The sequence below is a fragment of the Dendrobates tinctorius genome, unplaced genomic scaffold (genome assembly GCF_039654945.1).
Source record: "Dendrobates tinctorius isolate UK_male_01 unplaced genomic scaffold, ASM3965494v1 ptg000270l, whole genome shotgun sequence".
In the NCBI taxonomy this organism is placed as follows: Eukaryota; Metazoa; Chordata; class Amphibia; order Anura; family Dendrobatidae; genus Dendrobates; species Dendrobates tinctorius.
Window position 1 is genome coordinate 95,858 of NW_027361937.1, and position 19,620 is coordinate 115,477.

Genomic DNA, 19,620 nt, shown 5'->3' on the forward strand with positions numbered 1-19,620 from the left:
GTAGGCCCTTGCGAACGCCTTCTGGAAGAAGGAAAAGTGAATCAGACTTCCGGAAGGGAGCAGTCCTAGACACGTAAATACGCAATGCCCTGACAAGGTCAAGCGTATGCAGAGCCTTCTCTACCCTATGAACGGGAGCCGGGCAAAGAGACGGTAGGGATATTTCCTCATTGAGGTGGAAGCTGGACACAACCTTCGGAAGGAAGGATGGTACTGTGTTGCGAGTTCATTTTCCCCTTCATTACTGAGGCCCGAGGAACTCCCTCTTCTGGTAAAGAAAGGTAGTGAGCCTGATTGTCAAACACCTGAGGCTGATGATTGTGACTGGCTGAGTGGAGTTACGGACTGGATATAATGCTGCCGACGCCCTTCTGCCCTGCGGGTGATTTCTCTGTGGGATCTTTGGAGACCAGTCTGAATTCCTGCTCCTCCAAAGCTAAGTTTGCTGCTCGGCCTTTTGCTTTTGTGCTTTGACTTTGTTTTTGCTTTGTCTTTCTGGATTTCTGCCATTCCCTGCGGGGTGTGCTGAATTCATTTAGCTCTGTCTTCTGAAAATACCTGAGTGCTGATTCAGTTTTTGAAGCCTAGCTGCTTCAGGGCCTTTTTCATATCAGCTGGTTGGCTTATGTCTTTGATAGGGTTTTGGCAGATTGCAGACAGCAGCCTTCCTGTCCTTTCCTATCTAGGTAGTTTTGGGCCCCGTCTTTGCTCAGTCTATCTTTCTGTCTGTGTTAGTATTTTCATCTTGCTTCACCGTCATTATATGTTCGGGGCTGCCTATTGCTTTGGGGTCTGCTCTGGGGCAGTTTAGATTTCCCCTTTCTTTCTTTAGGCCTATGTATTTCTCCGGCTGTGATCGAGGGGTCTAGGGCATCGTAGGTACCCCCCACGGCTACTGCTAGTTGTGTTGATAGGTTCAGGGGTCTGCAATCTGATAGTTGCCAACTTCTCTGGTTTTCTGGACTTAGCTTGTATTTCTGCTTTTGCCTCCTACGGTGACTCATTCATAACAGAATCACCCGCCATACCGCAGATTCTAGGGTACTCAATAGCAGGAAAGAATTGTTAAAAAAAAAAAAAGAAGTGTACATCGTTGTGGAGATCCGCATTGTCCTTCTCTATCAGGGGACGGCCTCGGTGACCTGAGGCCACTGTGTCTTTCCCTGGAGGGGGAAGACCTATTGCTATGTGAGGACGCAGATGAACGCGACCTGTGGGTCCGCTTACGCCTCGAACTGTCGGAAGCGCCCTGATCATGAGACCGGACGTCCCTTTGCTGGGTAACGTTCATAGCCGAGACATGACCCTGCAGTAATGTGGAGGTCAGGTTATCTATAGACTGTGTCATAGACTGCGACATCTGAGTCACCCATTCCGGCGCAGTAGCGGTCGCAGAAGCGTTGGTAGGGACTTCTTGGGGTTCTGATCCTGTTTTTTGGGTACAATCGCGGCAGTGCGGGTACGTGCTGCCGCTGGGGAGAGTGGCCTTGCAGGCTGTGCAGTCTGCATAAAAGCAGTCTGGCCTGGTTCTTTTCCTTGAGCCCGACATAGTACCTAGGCTGATTAGTGGAGGCCCTACAGGGGTATCTACGCAGAGGAAAGGAGTAGGAGAGCGCTATAGGGTATAGGAATTCACAGCTGAGTACCAAGGACCCAGCTGTGATCTTACCCCACCGGTGCTCCCCCTTAGGTCCAGCGCTGATAAGTCCCACGTCCTGTGCCCCCCGGAGACTGCTGTGCTGCGTTCTTCCAGGTGCAGCAAGATGGCCACCGGATTCTGAGGTGGAGAGGGAAGGGGGCGGAGAGCTGGAAAAGGGCGCGCTGGGCCATGTAAAAGCGCGCCCTTCCTGCCTCGATCCGCCCCTTCTATGACACTACAGTGTCATTTTCGTCATCCGTGGGGCGGGAACGGGGCGGCGACTTCGGCTGGGCCGAAGCCGCGGCCTAAATTTGAGGTCTCCTGCCCAGCAGGGCTCCAGGACGGCGCGGTCGTCTGCGGGGGGGTCAGATTTAAACCAGACCCCCCCAGAATGAAAGGAGGGCTGGCGGTGGGGCCATGTATGTGACTGGGGCCCTGTGGAGGGTCCCTTGGGGCGCCATTGCTGCAGAGACCGGGGCACAGGGAGCCCGGTCTCTGATAAGTGCCGGCCTCGCTGCACCTCCCCCGGTCCCAAAAGGAGCCCACAGGTGGAATGGGGTCCCTGGTGCCTGGTACAGGCACTACCTGCGGTGGCTCAACCTAATACCCCCAGAGGGGGATTAGGGAGGGTGCTGCTGTCACCGTCAGGGGGCTTCATCGTCACCTCGACCTCGACCCAGAGCCGGACGGAACTGAGGAAGGAGGGGGGGTCTCGACCTCGAACCAGTACCCGAGGGACTGGTGAGGGAGCGACATGGGGAATAGCCACCTCGACCTCAACCGGGTACCCCTAATGGGGGACCGAGGAGGGAGCCATGCCGGGAGTCTCGCTGGAGACCCTCTTTTCTTCATCTGTAGTCCTTTGGAAAAAAATCCAGGAAAAAGACGGGAGTAAAAAAATCTTAGGTGTGCCTCCTGCGACACTAAGCAAAAACTGGAGAAGGCTGACGACGTCCAGGGGTGTATACTGCATGCCAAGCTGGTGTCTTATCATGTGGCCACCAGAATGTGCTTTGTTTGACTAAATTTGCAGTGTAATAAGCCGTGATATTTGGGGAACCAGCTCCACCATAAGATTTATGATTGTAGAGAATGTTTTTTTGCTATTCTGGGTCTTTTGTTATTCCATATAAAGGAATTCAATGAGGCTTGGAGATTTGCAAGAGAAGAAGTGGGAACTTTTAAGAGAGCGAAGTAGATATAGGATTTTTGGGAAGATGTATGATTTAACCATCATGATTCTTCCCCACCAAGAGAGTCCATCATCTCTAGATATACGAAATTCATTAAAAAGCTTTTTGGTAAGAATCTCTAAGTTTAATTTTATAAGAGAGTTTATATTTTTGACAAATTTTAGGCCTAGGTATGTCAGCCCATCAGTGGCCCAAGGCGAGAGGCCCTCAATTTTTCCTTGGTCTATTCCCAGGTTAAAGCCAAGTATTTTGGATTTAGAGTAGTTTATTTTAAAATAAGAGACCTTGGAAAAAGTCTGGATTAGAGTTTGTAAGGCAGTGATCGAGTTGCTTGGATCGGTAAGGGTAAGAATTACATCATCTGCATATAACGCTATTTTAAAATCTCTATGCAAGGTTTTAATTCCTGAGATCTTTGTACTATTCCTGATTAATCGGGCCAGAGGTTCAATGGCCAATGTGAAAAGCAATGGTGAACCTTTGAGACTTTGTGCAGGAATGAATATGTTGCATGGATTTATGTCTTTTTACATCAATTAAGGAATTTGCTCCTCAGACCTTGTGGAGGTATCACAAAACATTACCAGACCCCAAGCAGAGGACAATAAAAATTTCACACTCCTTATCTATGAACTATTCCAATATTTATGGCCACAACTGTTTATCACTCTCCCGTAATGGTAGTTCTGCGTCATGTCACTTGTCTTATCTATTGCATTAATGCTGTGAAAAATGGGATTCTTCAGATTTTGTATTAGTCTATGCCTGATGAAGAAACCACCTGAGTAGTCTCAAAAGCTTGCAATTTGTTACCTTTGAGGCTATGTGCACACGTTGCGGAATTTTCACATCTCCCTGCCGCGGGAAATACGCTAGAATTCCGCATGTGTAAGTCCTGTGTATTTCCCACGTTTTAACTTGCGTTTTGCAAGAGTAATTAGCTTGAAGTATTGCTAGCATTTTCCAAGCGATCTGTAGCACTGCTTGGAAAACTGATTGACAGGATGGTCACACTCGTCATGTGACCAACTTTTTACTATTGCGGCTGCCTTTGCGGCATCAGTAGTAAAAAAGATAATTTTTAAAAAAAGGTGATATTCTAATCTTCCGGTGTCCCCGCGATGCTCCCGGCAAGTACCGTTCCCAGCGATGCCTTGCGACAATGATCTTTGAAGTCGCGGTCTCATGAGACCGCGACGTCAAAGGTCATTGTTGCAAGGCATCGCTGAGGCCTGGGGAGTGGACGCTGGAAAGGTGAGAATACTTTTTTTTTTTACACACACAGGGATATGGTACCCAGAGCCTGGAGGAGAATCTCCTCTCCTCTAGACCCTGGGTACCATCCGCACAATTTCCACTTACTTTGCGCATGGTGGCTATAGCCACATGCGGAAAGTAAGCAGAACAATGCTTTCCTGTGTGTGTGGAATCCCCGCGATGCCGCACAAAGAATGAGCATGCTGCGTATTTTTCTGCAATGCTATTTTGCCACGGAAAGGTATGCAGCATTAGCACAGAATGTGCGGAATGCCATTGAATAGAATGGCTTGCATATTTTGTGTTTTTGCAGCGTTTTCGCGGCGAAAAAACGCAAAAAACCTGTGGGAATGCCGGACGTGTGAACACAGCCTTAATGGTTAACTGAAGAGATGGCATCAACTGAGGACTCAATTCTAAGTATTTTTTTCCCTGTAAACTCCAATTTCTCTTCAAATTTTGAATGTTTTTATTGTCACTCCTTAAAGAGGAGTAAAACTGACACCACTGTTGTCAGCAGCGTTCTAGGAGTCAAACATGCTCCAAGAGGTCTTCCCCATGCTGTTCTCCCTTCCATTTCAACATTTTCACTGCCCCTCAAACCCTCTAGTGTAGGAAAAGTGCTTTATTTCCCATGGACTCCCATAATACTAATTACTCAAAACAAGCATCAAAGCATTAGGGATTGCTCAGTTCTAGTAACTAGCATTTTAGAGCTTGCTCATCCCTAGTATACACCTTATATCCTGGAAGCCCTGCATTGTGATGTACATTGAAGTACACCAGCATCCTAAAGTGTTGCTTCCATTCTAAAGACATACTAATAGGGAATTTAGATTGTGAGCCCCATCGATAACGGTGTTTCTCGGAACCCATGACAGCACCATGGAGAGAGGGGATCCGCCCATCCTGGACAGGAATCTACAGATAAAAAGGGCGGTACCTGCCCTCCGCCTTCAGTTGGTTACAGAGCATTAGAGGGTCTCCAGATTAAACAGAAGTATATACACATTATAATATTGCTTATTATCAAGAAGCACCGTGCCTAAACGGAAACACTCCATGGACAGTAAAACGTGCTCACCACACGCGTGAAGGGGGGGGGGGGGGGGGGGGAATAAGCAGGTGCTGTCATGGGTTCCAAGAAACACCGTTATCGTTGAGTAACTAAGCTATTCTCTCTCACCCATGACAGCACCACGGAGAGAATTACAGAGATTGGTAGCTTAGGGAGGGACCACCGCCTGAAGGACCCTTCTCCCGAAGGTCAGGTCAGACATAGAGGCTAACTCTAAATGATAGTGTCTGAAAAGAGTTGTTGCCACTATAGGTAGATATGCCGGGTCAGGCTTCAAGATGACTATCTTCTAGAATTTTGGTCAACGGTGGCACTGTTGATAGAGCCTGAATATCGCTTACCCTGAGAGACGATGCTAGCGCCGCTAGAAGCAGTTTTAATGATAGCACCGCTAGAAGCACAGTTTTAATAAGATATTAAGGGGAGCTGACTGGATAGGTTCAAATGGGGGACCTGTTAGTGCAGACAGTACGAGATTCGGGTCCCATGATGGTAATTTCAGGCTAACTATTGGCCTAGACCTGGTTGCGGCCCTGATAAACCGTGCTACCCAGGGAATTGCCTGCCACATCCTGATTATAAAAGGCACCTAAGGCCGCTATCTGTACTTTCAGTGTGTTAACCACCAGTCCGTGCTCTAAGCCCCTCTGCAGAAATTCAAGAATTTTGTCAATCTGGACTCCATCCTGGACCCTGGAGGTGGACAGAAACTTCCTTCAAGTTCTCCCATAGGCTCTTGTTGTGACCGGTTTCCTACTCTTTTGTAGTGTAGAAACTAGGCTTTCAGAGAAACCCCTTTCCCTCAGCAGTGCCCTTTCAAATTCCATGTGTTAAATCGAGGTTCACTGCTCGAGAGTGTAACACTGGTCTCGGAGACAGTAGGTCTGGGAGATCTTGTAGGACCCAAGGGTCGGTTATTGAGAGCATTCTCAGCCAGGAGAACCAAGTTCTTTTTGGCCAGAATGGAGCCATTAGTATCATTCTCGCTCCGTCCTCTCTGACTTTCCTTATGACTGCCGGAATGAGAATGATCGGGGGAAAGGCATACATTAGGCTCTGTGTCCATGGGAGCATAAGAGCGTCCAGGGCCTGAGGATTCCTCCTGGGGTCTAGGGAGCGAAAAAAGGTTTCACGTTTTTGTAGTTGGCATACAGATCTATGTCTAGGGTTCCCCACATTTCTACAATCTGCAGAAAAAAGGACTGTTTTAGGACCCATTCTCCCTGGCGTAATATGGTGCGACTCAGAAGGTCTGCTCTCCAGTTCTCTGTTCCCCGTATGTGCAGTGCCGAGAGAGATACTCAGATAGGGTGAGGATTTTGGAGACGTGTTCATTAGGGCTCGGGACCTGGTTCCTCCCTGATGATTTATATAAGCCACCACCACCTGATTGTCCGAAAATATGCGGACATGATGACCTCACAGCACGGGTAGGAAGTGTGTTAAGGCGTAGCCTACTGCCCGAGTTCCTTTTGGTTCAAGGAGGCATCCAATTCCTGGCCTCACCCTTCCCTCTGGGCCACCCTGCTGTTCATGTATGCTTCCCATCCTGTGGGACTGGCATCTGGGGTAATTATATGTGTGATTTTTTTTTTTTTTACCCAAGAAATCCCTTTGGATAGGTTGTCTTTGTTTCCACGCCAGGCTAGGAAATTAATAGTTTTAGAATCTAGGGTAATGCGGCCCCCTAAGTGACCTTGTAATGCTAACTTGCTGGCTAACACATCCCATTGGAGAGGTCTCGTATGTAGCTGTGCCCATTGGACCGCCTGTAGACAGGCAGAGAGAGACCCTAGTAATGACGTTGCTTTTCTTAGTGTCATGAAATGGTTCTGAATCACTCTTGCTACCATTTGAGTGATGCCCTCTTTTTTGCGGTCCGGGAGGTATTGCTCTTGGGTGTTTGAGTCCAGTGTTAGTCCTAGGAATTCCCAAACGTGTTGGCTCCAACCTCAATTCTCTCAGGTTCAGAAGCTAGCCGAGGTTCTGTAGAGTGTTCAACACTTTGTCCCTTGCATTTTAGGGGCGCGCCGCTATTAAAAGTCATCCAATATGGGATTATTAATTTGTCCTGCTCCCTTAGGCGGGTCATCATTTCTGCTACTAGTTTTGTGAATACTCGTGGGGCTATAGATATTCCGAACGGCAAGGTCCCATATTGGACCCCTTTTATCTCGCCCTCTATAGCGACCGCCAGTCTGAGGTATTTTCTGGAGCCTCCGTGGATGGAGATGTGATAGTACGCATCACTGAGATCTAATACTGTCCTGAAGCAGTGTGGGAACAGGATTTTGGTGGTTAATTAGATTGTCAAAAAAACAAAAGTTCAAAATGGAGTCAAACGTTTAGACTTTAAATTTATTATCCGGAAGGTGCCGTCCGGTTTGGTCACAAGAAAAAGAGGGGAATAGAAGCCTCTGCCCCTCTCCTGCAGGGAAACCTCATGGAGGACTCCTTTCTTTACTAAGCTTAAGACCTCATTTTCGAGCGCTTTTATTCTCGCATAGAGGATCTTAGTGGAGTTACTACGTATTTTTTGAGATGGGAGAGAGAAAGTCTATCCTTAGGCCCGAGGCGATCAGAATTAATAACCAAGGGCAGTCTGAGATTTCCTTCCACAAACTGTCAGTTAGAAGGTTTCTTGTCTCAGGATAAGTTACCGAAGAGGACCTCCATCTCCTCTTCTCTCATCCCATTCCTGTTCCCTCGGTGACCTCCTCTGAAAGAACCTTTTAAAAGCTATAGGCCCCAGGTTTGGGCATCCCATCATTTTATCCCCTGCCTTTGGAGGAAGTGATCGTCTCCCTGAATAGGAACTTCGTTTCGCAGGGGATCGAGCATAGCTTCATTTAAGCTTTTAAATCCTCTGGCCAACATTTGAGCCACAACTTTCTTCGGGCTGCGTTTTGACAGGGCTGCCACTTTGGATGATAATCTTACTGAGTCGGCTGATAAGTCCACCTGCTCCCCTTATTCTTGGAATAGATTCCCAAGTCTTTTCCCCTGGGTGTACCTTCCCTAAACTATTTATCTAGTTGATCCACCCATACCATAAGGCTCTGGAGGTACATGTTGCTGCTATAGCTGGCCTATTGCTTCCCAAGCACCCTTGAGGAAGGGATCGGCCTTTTTATCTAAGGGGTGATTCAGAGTACCCCTGTCCTCAAAGGGGAGTGCAAACTTTTTTTTTTTTTTTTGGAGGCCTTGGCGACAGCTACTTCAGATTTCGAGGCCTTGTCCCAAGATGTGGACGCCCCTTCGTCAAAGGGATATTTCCTCTTAAGGGAAGAGACTGCCTATCCAGCTTTTCCCCTGTACATTCTCATTTAGCAGGAACACCCTGCGTTTCTTTTGGCCCAGTCCCCCAACATTATGTCCTGGACTGGCCTATCAGGGAGAGGGTCTGCCACCCCCACGGTAGATCTTACTGCCTTTACCAGCATTGTCTACCTCCTCTAGGGGAAAACAATGACAGCCTCCCGTTTGCTCGTCTGAGGATGATGAGCCAGTGTCTGAGGTATGTGAGGTAATCTCCTCTGACATTGAGACATGTGACTGGGAACCCGCTATGGCGTCCCTCCCGATTACAGCTCTTCGGTCCGTGGGATTCACGGAGCCTCTTATCTCATGAGATATGTAGGGCTCTGCTACCAGTGGGGCATACCCCGTTCTTTGTTTTCCCCGATAAGGGAAAAGAAGTCTGTTACAATGGTGAACATTCTCAAGGGTCGCGCACCAGGTATGCGCGGTTGCAGGTACCAGTTTGGGAGGTGGATTCAGGTCCCGTACGGGCTGATCCAAGGATGGTGACTGCTCCTTGCAGCCGATTTGCTGCGCTGCATGGAGTGGCTACTAGACCGGTCACCACGCCTGTCCGCTCTTTTTTGCCGGAGATAGTGACGTCGCTGCTGCCTGGCTCCTACTTGGGTTGCTGCTCCTGCTGTTCCCCTGTCCCCCACTTCCGGGACACTTCCAGCCAGGAGCACTTTCAGCGTTTTCATTTTCGAGTCTCCCGGCGTGTGACATAACCTCCTCTCCCAGGCCGCACCGCTCTCTGTCCGGGGAGTGCGCATGCGCCGACCCAGAAGTTGTTTGTTCATTCCCGGGGCAGCGCCATATTGATACACCTCTGTACCATAACGCGGCCACGCGTGCCCCGGGTCCCCACCAGCCCCAGCCTCCTTTCCAGAGCACCGGCAGGGTCCTCAAACCCCCGCCCACCCTGTCGAGTCCGTCGGCTGCAGCAGTGGCGGCTTCAGGAACCGACCCCGCCGTGACAGGGGCCTCCCCGCTGTCAATCCTCGGACGGGACGGCCCTGGATCTCCCCTTTGGTAAGCTGCTGCTGGTTCTGTAGGTCACCCATCAGGGAAAGGAACCCAACTGAAGGCGGAGGGGAGGTACCGCCCTTTTTATCTGTAGGTTCCTGTCCAGGATGGGCGGATCCCATCTCTCCGTGGTGCTGTCAGGGGTAAGAGAAAATGTGTGCAAACTGTTAAGCGCTGCGGAATATGTTAGCTATATAAAAATAAAGATTATTTATTATTCCATTAAGTCACAGTAGTCTTGTAGTTAGAAGTCTAGTACATTATGTGCCCACATACTGATGCTAGCGTTGCCTAGACATTGGTCATAAGGACTGCACAACAAAAGTACAGTACAGTTTTACTTGTTTATTAAAAACTCAATTTACATAGAAAATAAAAAGTTACAAAACATTTAACCAACAGTTTGAGGATGAGCCAGGGAGGGATGACAGCCAATTACAGGAAAGCAGCAGGAATCAAGGTCTGGTTGGCCTCATGCCAGGAGGTGGTGGACCTAATAAGAGAGCAGAAATGCAAGTGACAAATCTTCACAGAAAAGATATCAGCAGATGTCACAATACTGACTACACATTGTTACACAGGATGTTTTACGGGCTGAGGTCAGAATGGATGTATAATTTTTTTTTAAATGATTAAACAAACACCCAGAGTTATTTATCCCCTTAAATAAGTAGAACAGGTTAAGATGAGAAACATTGTAGAACATTTTATCTGAGAACTCTACTTCTTTCCCCTCCTGGACAGATCATACACTGATAAGATCTGTGCTTAGTGGAGACAGATTTTTAGCTTGCTGAGGCAGATGACTGTACTTCAGTCAAAAAATCTCAACACAAGTGGAGAGAATAGGCAAGTTCACTTGAATCCACAGTTACACTTAGCTCAGTCTCTATTCAACTACCTGGATTGACACCCCTTGGGTCCTCCCTGTTGCTCAGTACAAGTTGTACACAGTAGTCAGTCAGGTGGGTAGAGACAGTACACTTGGCTTCACCATATAGCGGGACTGAAGTGCTCATTAGAACATCAGGATTATACATCCATTGTGACAATTTCAAAGGGGCAATTACACCAATGAAGGTCTATGCCATTTAAACGTATACAGGCTATATAGTGAAAGCTGGTGACTGATCCACTTTAAGTTATCAAGCGTCAGGCTTCCTGTTTGTTACAGACAGCGAGTTCCCTCTGACAGTTTGATTCAGCAGTTGCTCCATTAGACCAAACCACGCTCTTAGACTGCAACATAACGAAGGTTTTCCCCTGCAGCATTAGTGGAGTGCCTGAAGTTAGGATCAGGAGTATTGCAAGAGCTATTATAAAGTAGCAAGCAGTACACATTCAACCACTGCTAGACTGCAGTAGTTAGGAACCTTGACAAGTGTAGCAAGTCACTCCATTCTTGAGCAGACTTATTTTTTTTTTTTTAAACAACTCTCCCATGTTTTAGTACATACCAAGAACAATATACTATATTGTAACGTCTTACCTCTCATTCCAGGAGGTGGCGGCCTCATGCCTGGTGGTGGCATTCCCATTGGGCCTCCCCTGCCTGGGGGCATGCCCATTGGTGGACCCATGGGTGGCCTCATGCCTGGAGGGGGTCCCATCATGCCTACAACAAGACAGCCAAGTGATTAAGACATAAACCAAACATGCCAATACGTTTATAGTGCAGAAGAGATCTCAGTGCAATCCTGCTTGAAGTATTCATCAGAATTATCAGACTTAAATTGTCATCATTGATCTGGCCCCATAAAATAAAGATATATGACTGCTGTTACCTGGTGGTGGCGCACCTCTGCCCATTGGGGGTAGTGGGCCTCCTCGGCCTCCATACTGTGTTGGCGCACCAGCAATGCTAGCTGTGGCAGCGGCTGCTGCGGCAGCCACATTACCACGGCTCTGAGGTGTCATTACCTGTAGAAGAACAAATGCCATGTAACCAATGAAGACAACATATGCAGGACACTTCCATGTGAGAAATCTTACTCAAAGTGGTTATGACAAAGTTGTAAGTTTGTCACATTGCTGGGACCATCAATGACAAGATGGTAGTCCAGTGTTCACCAATTGGTGTTGTATCTGTACTTAAAGCATACATTGACTGACAAGGCAGTTGGAGTGACTTGGATGACAAAGTCCCTGCCTTTGCCTGATGCCCCTCCATTCAGAGGCTTTACCAACAACAAATCCTTTTCTTATCAACTATGGAACCACCAAGCAATTGAACATCATTCTCATGCCAGGTGATACATTTGGATTTTGGAAAACCCTTATAAAGCCCAAAACACAAGACTTGTACAACTTGATCATGACTACTAAAAGGCAACATGTCAGTTGATTCATGCTGACCACAGGCAACACGTCAGCCAGGTATGTCTTTCTCCGAAATTATCTGGCGCTTGAGAAAACATTGTTTAAAAGATCTGGGAACCCCAAGGCAGAGATGAGACTAGTCCTACACAGCGTATGGCCAGCTTCTTCCTACTTGATTTGGAGAGGCATTGGAGGGGAAGGAAAGGGGAGGGGGAAAAAAAAAAAAAAAAAAAAGCGCAGTGCAGTAAAAAGCTGGCCTGACGACAGCAGCTGCAGTCCTGCATCCAGGCTCTGATTCATGCTGCTTGTGGAGCATGAACCTACTGGCAAGTTACGTTACTGGTTGGGATCATATTTTGTGCACCTACATCAAGGAAACTAATCCTTACCACACTAGTGTGGATCTACATCAATAGTTAATGATATTGCTCCACACATGCATGGTGGCTCAGTGGTTAGTACTGCAGCGCTGGAGTCCCAGGTTCAAATCCCACCAAGGACAACATCTGCAAGGAGTTTGTATGTTCTCCCTGTGTTTGCATGGGTTTCCTCTGGAATGTGGGAGGAAATCTGAGAACCCAAAGACACACCAATAGGAAATTTAGATTGTGAGCCTCATCGGGGACAGTGCCGATAATGTCGGTAAAGCACTGCGGAATAAGATAGCACTACATTAAAAAAAAAAAAAAAAAAAAAAAAAAAAAAAAAAAAAAAAAAAAAAATTTATAAATGACAGCTAACAGCATCATCCATTTAGAGAATGACCAAGTAGATAACACTTGAGGTATCTAAAGGATGCAGCCCCCCCATTCCACCTCTCAGCAAGAACTTGATATTTATTGTAGATATTTTGCAGCTTAAACTCACCTGTTGAGATGGACCTCCAACACCCCTCACTGGTCCAGCTAAACCAGCAGGTGCTTGTGGCATAGGAGCCCCAGCAGGAACACCTCTGCCAGCTGCACGGCCAACACCTGGTCCTCCAGCTGCTCCAGCCAATGGTACCCTTGCAATGCCAGTCTACATTAAAAAGTGTAGAGTATGATTAGTATATGAACAGCATGTCAGTAACCATTAGATGTGTATGCAACATAGGCTGGTCTCACATCTTTAGGAGGTGGGCCCTCCACTGTCATGGACACCAGGTTCTCTCCACGAAGTAAAACCAGGCCCAGTACCCTCTTCTCCTCACGTTCCGGCTGTTTGGAATTCTTGGGCCTGAGAAGAGAGGAAGGACAGTTGCATAATAGGTGGATATGAGCTTGAGCAGTCAGTCTGTCAGCACTCTGCTCAACACTTACTTGATCTTCCTGAACTCATCACAGTCACAGAGAATAAGGTTCATGTGTTTGTCAAAAGCTTTAAAGGTTCCAATAAAGATGCGGCCATCCTGCAGAATGCAGCGCATCCTGTAGTCAATGTGTTGCAGCATCTTGCTGCTTTTCCCCACCGTCTAAGAGAAACACAAGAGTCCAAGTCAAGACCGGACAGATGACAAGGAGCAAGCACTTAGATAATTTACAGGGGGCCTGTGCTAGTGGCCAAGTCACAAGCAGGCTGCTCGACACACAACAAAGCTTCTATCAAGTGCTGACTCATTTTTGGGTAAATACAAACATTACACCATTACCCCCAAATACTAATTGTGTCACAACAGTAAGTCGCTGTGGAATGATGGCACCACATGAGCATAAATATCTGCCCTTTGTTTTCTCGCCCGACAGTTTCCCCAAGTCTCACCACACCTGAAGTAAGCTAGAAGACTAAAACTAGTATGGTACACTGCCCCAACACCACAGATCAGTGATGGCGTCACATTAGAATGCCACAATATTACCAATATAGAACTGGCCTCACTAGTCACCTCTGCAGGTACGCTTTACCTGATTAGATGGAAGAAACACAGAAGGGGGGGGGGGGGGGGGAATGTGCAGTTCTGTCTGCAATCATCCTGATGCCCTGGGGCATTGATGGCACCTGTAGTGGATTACTGTGATAGAGGGCAGCACAGTATGGACACTGGAAACCGCACACAACATCCATGCAAAAGATAGTTTCACAAGTTATCCAGACACCTGGGGCCAAGACATCAAGACTGGTAATGATAAAATCCTTCTTGATCCACGATGGGCCAATTTAATTAAGAACTTATTAATGACTTAGGTACAGGCTCCAGCTGATACGCAGCAGAAATGTACTGGACTACATTAATCATAACTTGTGGTGCAAAACACGAGCAACTTGAGTGCGCGCCGTCCAGCTCCTTCATGCCAAGCCCCTCCACTTGGCAGAGCTGCATAGAAACCACGGTTTGTCACAAAAAGGGTTTCTGATGCAAATTGTTAGATGAATCTGCAACTAAAATCTTTACAAACTACTCAGAATAGTGCAAAATAGTAATACTCATTGATCGCTCACTGCCCCAGTAGCACAATAATCTTGCTCCTTACTTGCCCAACCAGGTGGGGCAGAAAGTAGAGCCAGCAAGTCACTGCCAAAAGTGATGCTGCCATTGGCAGCTTTGTCTCTGTTGTACTGGAGAAACCGTGGGACTAAAGCGTGTCGGATAGGACACCAACAGTGCATCAGCCAGTTTTAGAGCAGCGCACACAAGCTATACAGCAGAGAGCTTGTAAGTGCTGTTTCTTGCCTAGGAGACCAGTCACCACTGCAGATTAAGCAATCATAAAAAGAAGTTATTGTTTAAAGGGAATCTGTCACCTATTTTTTGGAGTATCAGCTGCTGGCACTGCCATCAGGGGCTTATCTACAGCATTCTGTAACGCTGTAGATAGCCCCTGATGGCAGTGCTGGCAGCTGATACTCCAAAAAAAATAGGTGACAGATTACCTTCAAGGGAATCTGTCACCAAGTTCTTGCCATCTGAGAGCAGTGTGTTGAAGTGACAGAGACCCTGATGCCAGCAGTTTATTATTCACTGGGCTGCTTGCTGCAGTTTTGATATCATTGTTATGTCCTGTTGACAAGTTGTGGAGTTGGTATAAAATGGACAGACTCCTAAAGTATATAATAAATTGGGTACAGTAGTTCAGTGCATGACATGCTGTAGAGGTTTTCAGAATATTTTGGGAATGTTCTGACATGTCTGTTCTGTTCCTGATGTAAGGATCTTTGCTTTTAGTTGAGATGAATCAGTGCTGCGGGGACGCACATGCTCAGTAGAGACCAGTGCTGCGGGGACGCACATGCTCAGTAGAGACCAGTGCTGCGGGGACGCACATGCTCAGTAGAGACCAGTGCTGCGGGGACGCACATGCTCAGTAGAGACCAGTGCTGCGGGGACGCACATGCTCAGTAGAGACCAGTGCTGCGGGGACGCACATGCTCAGTAGAGACCAGTGCTGCGGGGACGCACATGCTCAGTAGAGACCAGTGCTGCGGGGACGCACATGCTCAGTAGAGACCAGTGCTGCGGGGACGCACATGCTCAGTAGAGACCAGTGCTGCGGGGACGCACATGCTCAGTAGAGACCAGTGCTGTGGGGACGGATGGGGGGGTGCACATGCTCAGTAGTGACCAGTGCTGTGGGGACGGATGGGGGGGGGTGCACATGCTCAGTAGTGACCAGTGCTGTGGGGACGGATGGGGGGGTGCACATGCTCAGTAGTGACCAGTGCTGTGGGGACGGATGGGGGGGGGGTGCACATGCTCAGTAGTGACCAGTGCTGTGGGGACGGATGGGGGGGGTGCACATGCTCAGTAGTGACCAGTGCTGTGGGGACGGATGGGGGGGGGGGTGCACATGCTCAGTAGTGACCAGTGCTGTGGGGACGGATGGGGGGGGGGTGCACATGCTCAGTAGTGACCAGTGCTGTGGGGACGGATGGGGGGGGGTGCACATGCTCAGTAGTGACCAGTGCTGTGGGGACGGATGGGGGGGGGGTGCACATGCTCAGTAGTGACCAGTGCTGTGGGGACGGATGGGGGATGCACATGCTCAGTAGTGACCAGTGCTGTGGGGACGGATGGGGGATGCACATGCTCAGTAGTGACCAGTGCTGTGGGGACGGATGGGGGATGCACATGCTCAGTAGTGACCAGTGCTGTGGGGACGGATGGGGGATGCACATGCTCAGTAGTGACCAGTGCTGATAGTCAGGTAATTTGAGGAGTGGGAGGTTTGGCTTACCGACTCCACAGCCCTGCCTGTCTGTGTAGAAGTTTCCCGAATACTGAGCTCTGTATAAGCCCGCAAACACCACACACTGACAGCTGCCTGTACACTGTGTATAGGCAGAAAGCTGCCAGTGCTGGGGGCAGGCTAGTCACAGCTAATGAATATGGAGCACTACAAGGCATCAGGTTTACTAGTCTTCTAAATGATAAACAGATTTTATCAGTAGGAAACTATCAAAACTGGAGCAAGCACCACATCAGTGGAATTGGGATTTCTGTATTACTCTGCAGAGTTGCTTGTCTTTAGTCACTTTACACTAGCCAGCATGAGAGCCCCCGCCAAACATGGAAGGCGGCCCGGAGAGGCGAGCTGGGCCTCCTCTGCAGAGCGCCACACACATACAGGGGGCTCCCCACGGCCTGACACCCTCAGCCTCTAGGGCGGACTGATGGCACCGGGGGCACGGTACCGCAGCAGGTTCGGTACAATAGACCTCCCGTGGGCTCAGCTCATCCCCACACACAAATACAGCCACACTCCTACCGACAGCCGTTGGCTACATCAGCCCGGACGCTACTCACCATGGCTGCACCGTGGATGCCGCGGATTCACGGCCGATACGGGGAATGAAAAAAAAATTGCGCCAGGGAGACGCTGTGAGGCGGCGCTCTATATACCGGAAGTCGTGCTGCAGCCGGAAGCCGCGCGTTGTAAAACGTACAATAGAGCGAGGCTAAGTACTGCTTCCGGAATGGCGCCCTCTGCCCGCTGCTGAGCGCGCTGCAGGAATGCGAGCCCATCCATAGTGGAGGTGGCTGCTGGGAATGCGAAGGCGCCGCGCAGGCTCGTGCGGGTGACATGCGCACAATGCAGACACACATGGCAGTAGCTGAAACAGCCGCGCCGCTATTGTAAAGTCACTAGAGCGTCTAGAAACAGATTTTCACCTAGAAAAAAATCAAGAAATGATTTTCTACATCAGCAAGGTCATTAAGGTCAAAAGTGGCTTGGTCACTAAGGGGTTAATAGGAGCCAAGCTGCAGTAACCGAGATTAATCACTAGGCGGCGTATGGAGCTGAATACGCTGTTTACATCCAGCCACAATACTTTTTTCCGTGCCCTACTGTTGGTGTGCATTGGCTCCTAGGGTATTATTGGCTCAGTGTGCTGCCTGCTGTGCACGTGAACACTACACTGAGCTGAGCGTGCACTCCTACCATTGAAAACAATCAGCTGGATCAGTGAAACATACGACCAACAATCATCCAACAAACACTCAGAATTGTTAAAAACATCAGTCGGGAGTTTCAATTTTTTTCAGGTAATGATTAGCTCCGGCCGCTTCTTTGGCTGAAAAAAAAAATCAAATGTTAAAAAAAATAAGTTTATGATGTGTTAGGAACCATCGACGATGGCTGTTTTTTGTCCCATTCTTATCTAATGTGTATGGTGCCTTTAAGGAACATTTTGTCCTATGCTGTAATTAAGTACACCTATGGGTGTGGCTACTGAATAAAAAAAACTGCGTTTTGCTTGTGCTTTTTGTCACTTCAGTGGTGTAAAGACCAAGCATTGACTTTTATTTCCTAGTCTTATGTCACCATGGGGGACGTGTATAGAGACTAATGCACAGATAAGCCCCCGTTACACATAGCGATATCGCTAGCAATATCGCTATAACGGCACTGATTTTGTGACGCTATAGCGATATCGCTGTGTCTGATACCTCCGACCGCTCCCCCACTGGTTATCGCTGATCGCGCGAGAACGTCCTGGACCATTTCTCGTCGTCAGCTTCCTGCTGGGCTTCCTGTGGCGCCGACGAGCGACGCGTGGACGCGGGCGGGCGTCAGGATCGCCGCGTCTGACAGGTAAGTAGCGACCCCCGACCCTGCTATGTCGCTGGTGAGATCTGCCTGTGTGGCAGCTCACTAGTGACCACTTAGCGATGCACCAGCGATCCATATCGTTGGGATCGCTGGTGCATCGCTTAGCGTAACAGTACCCTTACCCTTACTCTTTGCCACCTAATTTGCAGGGAACTGCAGTCAGTACATGAATGGAGTGGTGTTGAGGGTGCCAGTACAGCAAGAGGCTCTCCATGACAATGTGCAGGATTGGTATGTGTCCCCAAAGACAGATGTGCAATGATAGTAAAAGTTATGCCATATCCTAGTTCATCACTTAAAATGGTTGTCTGGTCTAATATGACAAGTCTGCAGTCCCTCCTTGTGATGGTACACTGGACACTGTGAGGATTCTTGGGGGTCAGCGGCGAGAATGTCGATCACGTGACTCCTGGCCAGAACCCCATTAGACTGTTTCCGGCCTCACACAATATACAGTGGGTACGGAAAGCATTCAGACCCCTTTAAATTTTTCACTCTGTTTCATTGTAGCCATTTGGTAAATTCAAAAAAGTTCATTTTCTTCTCATTAATGTACACTCTGTACCCCATCTTGCCGGGAAAAAACAGAAATGTAGATATTTTTGCAAATTTATTAAAAAAGCAAAACTGAAATATCACATGATCATAAGTATTCAGACCCTTTGCTCAGACACTCATATTTAAGTCACATGTTGTCCATTTCCTTGTCATCTTCCTTGACATGGTTCTACTCCTTCATTGGAGTCCAGCTGTGTTTTATTAAACTGGTAGCGCCTGATTTATAAAGGCATACACAAAATAAGGTTGCATTCTATCATGCTAAGGCATGTCAATGTGGAATATGTACAATTTGAATAGGAATACAGCTTTGGAGTTTTAGGAAAAATGAGACGCTTAGCATAAAATTTGGCCAAATTATATCTGCCCATCAACCATCGTCAAGGTGGTCTCAAAGTCTGATGGGTCCCTGTTATGAATGGGTCACCGAGGAGGATGGCAGAAACAGGCTAAGCCACCCGAAAACCAGAGAGGTTGGTAACTAAGCGGATTGCAGACCCCTGATCCTATCCACACGACTAGCAGTAGCCGTGGAGCGTACCTACGATGCCCTAGACTCCTCGGCACAGCCGGAGAGCTAACTAAGCCTAAAGCAAGAAAGGTGAAATCTAAACTGCCCCGGAGCAGACCCCAAAAGGAATAGATAGCCCCCAAACATATATTGTCGGTGAGACAAGATGAAACACAAACGCAGGCAGAAAAATAGACTGAGCAAACGATGGGGCCCAAACTGTCTAGATAGGATAGGAAAGGAAAGACACTGTCTGCAATCACGCAAAAACCCTGAAAAATCCAACACGTCTGATGTACAAAAAACACTGAAGTCACACGACTTCGCCCCCACTATATCAGCACTCCGGTATGAACTGGGAGCAAAGCAAAAGAGACCAATATAACAGGGGACTGAACAAACTGACACAGGCTGTAACATACAGAGCGGTGGTCCAGCACAGCCCCCAGAGGAGCAAGCTGAACCCGCACAACAAGCAGAGAGAGACAATACCAGATCAGATGCAAAGGATTAGCAAATGAATCACTTAGCTGAACAAATGCAGGATCAGGGCAGGAGACATCAGACCTCTGAATGCACAGGAAAGCAATCACCAGCAGGGATTGCAGGAAGTCTGCAAACTTAAATACTCCAATCAGTAACCCCAGATCTCCAATCACCATCATCATCAGGTGGCAGGCCTCTGTCAATCTGGCCAGCTCCACTAACTC

At 48.2% G+C, this 19,620-nt stretch overlaps 1 protein-coding gene across 1 annotated transcript; it reads right to left on the bottom strand.

Moving 5' to 3' along the window:
- Positions 1 to 9,823: 9,823 nt before the first annotated feature.
- Positions 9,824 to 16,691, bottom strand: SNRPB (small nuclear ribonucleoprotein polypeptides B and B1). The gene is made up of 7 exons (XM_073559311.1): positions 16,533 to 16,691; positions 13,114 to 13,265; positions 12,919 to 13,030; positions 12,680 to 12,832; positions 11,278 to 11,413; positions 10,983 to 11,108; positions 9,824 to 9,986 (listed from the first exon to the last, which is right to left on the bottom strand). The coding sequence occupies exons 1-7, from the start codon at positions 16,533 to 16,535 to the stop codon at positions 9,949 to 9,951; spliced, it is 720 nt and encodes a 239-aa protein (XP_073415412.1). The 5' UTR covers positions 16,536 to 16,691; the 3' UTR covers positions 9,824 to 9,948.
- Positions 16,692 to 19,620: the final 2,929 nt, after the last annotated feature.